The sequence below is a fragment of the Chlorocebus sabaeus genome, chromosome 7, assembly GCF_047675955.1.
Source record: "Chlorocebus sabaeus isolate Y175 chromosome 7, mChlSab1.0.hap1, whole genome shotgun sequence".
NCBI lineage: Eukaryota > Metazoa > Chordata > Mammalia > Primates > Cercopithecidae > Chlorocebus > Chlorocebus sabaeus.
Window position 1 is genome coordinate 25175557 of NC_132910.1, and position 5731 is coordinate 25181287.

The window sequence follows — 5731 nt, forward strand, 5'->3', positions numbered from 1 at the left end:
CAGAACAAACCAGCCTGTGGACACTTTGACTTTAGCTCAGTGAAACTGAATTTTGTCTTTTGGTCTCCCAAACAGTAAGACAATAAATTTATATTGTTTTTAGGTACTAAATTTGTGATCATTTTTTCCAGCAGCATTAAGAAACGAATACACTGCGTCCATCTTCAATCAAACTGCTCCCTCTTTGTTCCAGAAATTCCAAAGCCACTACCATCTCTCAGGCACTGCTTAGCTCTTTGCATAAATAATTATAATGCATAAATTTAGTAACAACTACACAAAGGTATAGCATTTTTAATACAATGAGAAAATAAAGTTTAATCAAGAAACTTAACCTCAAGATCACACAAGAAGTGTTACAACTGTACTCTATTCCCTGATCCATCAATTATTCATAGCCTATGTTCTTAATCACCATATGAACTGACTGCATCTTCTTTCTTCTTTCCATACGTCATTAATGAAGTCTATGTTGGGTTTTTAACCACATTTTAAAATTTAAAATTTACACAGAGGGGATTCTGGATCCCAGGCAGATTTCCTACTAAATACCTCTCATTAAGTGTGTCAAGCCTCCTGCTTGCCTTGGGCCTTACCCCAGAGGTGATGCAATGAAAGTCACATCTATTGTCTCACACACTGGGACACACCCTTCATAGGGTAAGGAGAGGAATAGATGTTTCCTTCTGCTTGTAAAGGAGAAGCAAGAAGTTGTCTCACTACCCTCCTGAAAGGGTCTTCATGGAATACAATGAGCTGGAGCCCTAACTCCAACCCTTTGGGATGTAAATATCTTTACCCTAGAACCTAGTGGCCCTCTGGTCTTTACTTTGTGTGTCCTACTGATGTCTTTAGGTTCTGTGGGCTTCATCTCTTTTGATATGTAAATAGTTAGGAAGATGGCATTCCACTCTCCCCAGCACTTTAGGGCTTAATCTAGGGACCAAGTCCTGGATGTAACCTTTGGGTTTTCTTGGGGGAGATTAGAGATATTTTATTATTCTTTTGGATCCATCCACTAACTAGAAAAAATGACTACAGATTTAATTCTCATGGTCTAAGAATAGAAAAAGACTTTTCACAAGAACACTGAGGAATCCAAGGAAGTTTTATTTCCCACAGCCTAAAACATACGTCACTGAGTCAAGGATAAGTTGGTAATGGCATTTACAGAGCTTCCAGAATGGTTCACATTTGTTTATTGCTGTACAATTTAAAAATTGCTTTTCCATCTCATCTTTTGTATTCTGAGAACATAACATTGGGGTTACATAGAGATCATTATACTCACTTTTCAGGGTTGGAAATAGAGTCTGTAATCGTTTCCTGACTACAGTTACCCAGCTGCTTAGGACAAGCCTGCACTTGCTCCCAGGCACCAACCTAGGCCCCTTCCCTCTGCTGCAGGCAATAAACTAGGGCTCAGGAGTCCAGGCACATGTGCTGAATCAGAAACACACACACATACACACACACACACACACACAAACACACACACAAAACCTTGCTCTCCCCTCCTCCACCAACTTGTCTCCTTTTTGGGTTTGGAAGGTGTTCTTTCCCAGAAGGCTCAGATCTTTCCCTAACATGAGATGACAGCCTTTGTTCCTAATGTGGAGTCTAGGTACCCTCCTGCCATTCTGGGGCAATTTGAATTCAAATTTATAGGCTTAGAAAACGTTTAAACCATTATCATACCTGTAAAGAACTGGATCTGCATTCAATTCAATAATTATTATCTCTCGATTAAGGTTGGAAAATGAAACCTTTCTCAACTAGACCTTTACACATGTAAAGTACTCAGGCACTCACTTTTTCTTTTTCTTTTTTCCATTGCACAAATTGCTTGAGTTTTAAAGAAGAATCCACTTTACTGTAAGGTAGCTCCCAGCTTCTTTAAGAAAAAAAATGCATAATCGGAAAACCATTAACAGCTTAATTTAAATGAGAGCTCTTTTAAAAATACCTATTAAAATTGGAAAAATTTTAAAGATGTAAAATTGAATAATAGGTTGGTTGTAGTGAAACAAGATGGATATTTTATATAAAACATGTATTTTTAAAGGTGGGGATCTGCCTTTGAAAAAGCATCAAATATGCTTTCTTGAACAAGAGAGAAACAAGGAAGTGCTGCCTAGTGGCAACTGTCCAGTGGACCTGAGCCATGGTCTGTTATAAAGTCCTACCATCTTGAGTACTCAAGAAAAACCAAAGGTTGAAAAGTATGAAACAAAACTAGGCATGATATTTTTGGAAAGGTTTTATTTTCATGGTTTTCTTCTGTTAAAATACATCAATAAATAAACTCTATTATTCCAAATCATAGAGGAACATTACATAATTAATACAAAACAAAGCATCATGTCTCACAAGGAAGACATAAAATATCCAAAGAATAATTAGAACATTGTAGTTTTTATTGCTTCAACATCAGAAATCTTGACAGTTTTGATAAATAACAACTGAAATTCTTCTAAACAGTTACAAAAATAGATGGGACATACATGCACTTATCTTTTTTTTTTAATTTATTTATTATTATTATACTTTAAGTTGTAGGGTACATGTGCATAACGTGCAGGTTTGTTACATATGTATACTTGTGCCATGTTGGTGTGCTGCACCCATCAACTCGTCATTTACATCAGGTATAACTCCCAATGCAATCCCTCCCCCCTCCCCCCTCCCCATGATAGGCCCCGGTGTGTGATGTTCCCCTTCCCGAGTCCAAGTGATCTCATTGTTCAGTTCCCACCTATGAGTGAGAACATGCGGTGTTTGGTTTTCTGTTCTTGTGATAGTTTGCTAAGAATGATGGTTTCCAGCTGCATCCATGTCCCTACAAAGGACACAAACTCATCCTTTTTTATGGCTGACATGCATTTATCTTAACAGTGATCTGACTATTAGCTTGGATCCCCACTATTTATTTTTAGCTGCTATCACAATGTCTGGCATGATGTGATCTCTTCCCCACCATTTAATTAATGGAGAACATGTAAAATCCATCATCATCAAGTTAGATGACAGTAAAGACTGAACTTTGGTTTAACACAAAAATGCCTTTCAAAATGACAATACAGTGAATTACCAAACACATTCATATTTTTCAATATCAGAAAGAACCTTAATAGACAAGCTTTGAAAAATACATACATACATACATATATAAATAATTAGAAGTATCTTCATAAGAAGCAGTTAAACACATTAAACACAGTCCAAGTGCCCCCAGGAGCTAATTGTTTTTCTTCTTTCACTTTGATTCCTCCAAGAATAGACTCCTTTAGGAATTGTGGTGGATATGCTTTCTCCTTCTCTCTAGGTCCATTAGCGTTGCCACTGTGATGAAAAAATGCTGTTAGTAGGTACTCAGGAAACTGACCCCACAGACCATTTTTCCCACCTTAGATCCTTACCTTCTAGGGTTTTTCAAACATGATCGTTCCTCCTAGCCCACACTAAGTGGTTATTACTTGAAGGAAAGTTGTTCTGTGTAGCCAAATAAAGCCCCAGGCTCTGGGATGCTATTTAACTAGAATAGTGGACCTGTGGTCATAACTGTATTATTTGTTTCAAAAAGTGAAACAAGGGTTATAAATAGGTTAAAAATCTACATGCAAGACCTCACCTAAGGTTCACAGCAAACGTTTTGAAGTAGCTATTATTGTTTTCAGATTTTGTTAAGACTCAGGATACTGACAGGTAGAGCCCAGACATGAAGGACTCATGAGGGTCTGACTGGAAAGTCTCTACTTTTCACCAGGGAGAGTTAAGAGTCCCACTGTGCCCCAAATCAGGGGGGTTCACTTTTCAGGTCTGATGCCCATGAGGGAGTGAGACAAACATCCTGAAATAGGTAGGAGGCATTTTAGCATCATTAGCCAAATTCACATAATCTTAGAGAAAGGCACATTTACCCTCACTTATTTCAGTAGGGGTTAGGCCCGGGAATGGAGGGCACTGAAATACTGAAATATCCTCTGGCACCAGAGCAGATTAATAACCTTAATGGCAACTTTAACTGTGAAAATAATAATCACATTTCTAGTCCTTCAACTAACCCCTGGGTTTCCCTTATTTTATTTTTTGGGGCCAGATGCCAGTATTCCTGACCAACGGCCCCAGTCGCCTGTGTACATGCAAACTCACCTGTTCAGCATCTTTTGGATGATTTTCTGAACCATGGGTGCTGTGGGGTTGAGACACACTTTCTGCCCATTCTTGAGTGCGGCTCTGCAGAGGGAAGGGAATCTCGTGAGGCAGGAGGTCGGGCTGGGGACAGGGTTGGGGCAGCAGGAGGGTCTGGGACGCGGGCGGTGGCAGCGTTAGCGCAGCGCGGGACTTACATGACTTCGGTTTGGGCGCAGTGGGGTCCAGGGAACGTCACGTTCACACTTCGGATGTTCTTGGGGTGAATTCCCTGCAGGGTCTGCAAGCACTGGCAGCGCAGTTCAGTGACCACGGGTGCTCCTACGGAAGAAGAGACTCGCTGGCTGAGCGGGACTGTTGGCGCGGGCCGTCACCCCAGCTGTGTCTCGCCCCGGGGACCCCAGGGCGCCAGGACCCACCTGCCGCGCGCCAGCAGGTGGCCACCAGGAGCACGAGCAGCAGCAGCGCCACCCGCAGGAGCCGGGGAGGGCCGGAGGCAGCGTGGGGTGCGGCCCAGGCCATCGGGCTCAGAAGACTGGTCGGGCGGCGGTGCGAGGAGCAGGGGAACTGACAGGGAGGTGCCTGCAGCCCAGGCTCTGTGGCTGCGCGAGATCGGTGAACCGTTTTAATGCATGGTTGGGGCTGAAAAGTTTGGAACCCCCGGGTCAGGGAAATTCTCGGAGCTCCAGGTCGATCCCGAGTACGGAAGAAAAGGGCTGGCCCTGCCCCCTGGGTGGTGGGTGGTGGGCGGTGGCTGGTTACCCACTGGTGCCGCCTCCCTGGTTCGCCTTCCAGAGTAACTCCCGTGGACTGTGGGATATTCACTTTCTGCCCCAAACCCCTGGAAGGGCATTGAGTCCACCTCGCTGGAAATATCGCCTGCGGGGAAGGACCCTGGACAGGGAGGAGAGTAAGAGCTGGAACGGATCCCTGAGAACCACAACAAGGGAGTCACGGGAACTCTTTAGAAGACAGTGATAACTACTTAGTTAATACGGTTGGGATGCGGGATTTAAGAGAAATTAAGGAGGGCCTAGAAGGCTAGATTTTGTTTGGCTAGCTATCTTCTAGATATCGTATTCTCTATCTAATTAACCTCTCTCTGTATTCGGTCTCTGCTTTTTGGTTTAGCATATTTCACATATATCTGAAATCAATGCTCCCTGTAAAAATACAGCAGCCATCATGTCAGATTCCAGGGAATAATGTTCTGCTTGTTCCTTGTGTTGCATATTCTCTAATCACACATGGAATATCTTGCTTACGTTTTCCATTTGGTGGCAACAGATTATCAGTCAAAAGTCGAATTCAGTGTTAGTGTCAGTGAAAGCCCAGGCTGTAACATGACCTCTTTTTTTCCTATCCTGCATAACTCCCTTCTTCCCTCTGAAATATTGGGACTTCCAAAAGTTCCTAGAGATCTCCTTCTCCCCCCTACCAGAGGTTCAGATTTGATATATGACATAATGGGATTGGCTATCACTCTGAAGCTGGGCACTGGCTGTTACTCCCATATGTCACAGATTTGATCTATGACATGAGGGACTTGCTGGGTCCAGCAGCCTCATGGACTATTTCT

At 42.7% G+C, this 5731-nt stretch overlaps 1 protein-coding gene across 1 annotated transcript; it reads right to left on the bottom strand.

The window, feature by feature from the left end:
• Nucleotides 1-3188: 3188 nt before the first annotated feature.
• On the bottom strand, nucleotides 3189-5053 carry LOC103235792 (growth-regulated protein homolog gamma-like). Its single transcript, XM_007998877.3, has 4 exons — nucleotides 4572-5053; nucleotides 4350-4473; nucleotides 4153-4236; nucleotides 3189-3342 (listed from the first exon to the last, which is right to left on the bottom strand). Exons 1-4 carry the CDS (start codon nucleotides 4672-4674, stop codon nucleotides 3189-3191), a joined length of 465 nt encoding a protein of 154 aa, XP_007997068.1. The 5' UTR covers nucleotides 4675-5053.
• Between the last annotated feature and the right edge of the window lie 678 nt (nucleotides 5054-5731).

Excerpts from the sequence above, each read along its gene's own strand:
- LOC103235792 (XM_007998877.3), bottom strand. The coding sequence starts at position 4,674 with ATGGCCTGGGCCGCACCCCACGCTGCCTCCGGCCCTCCCCGGCTCCTG. Across the intron at positions 4,474-4,571 it reads CACCTGCTGGCGCGCGGCAG|GAGCACCCGTGGTCACTGAA; the intron begins GTGGGTCCTGGC and ends CTTCTTCCGTAG. Across the intron at positions 3,343-4,152 it reads ATCCAAAAGATGCTGAACAG|TGGCAACGCTAATGGACCTA; the intron begins GTGAGTTTGCAT and ends TTTTCATCACAG.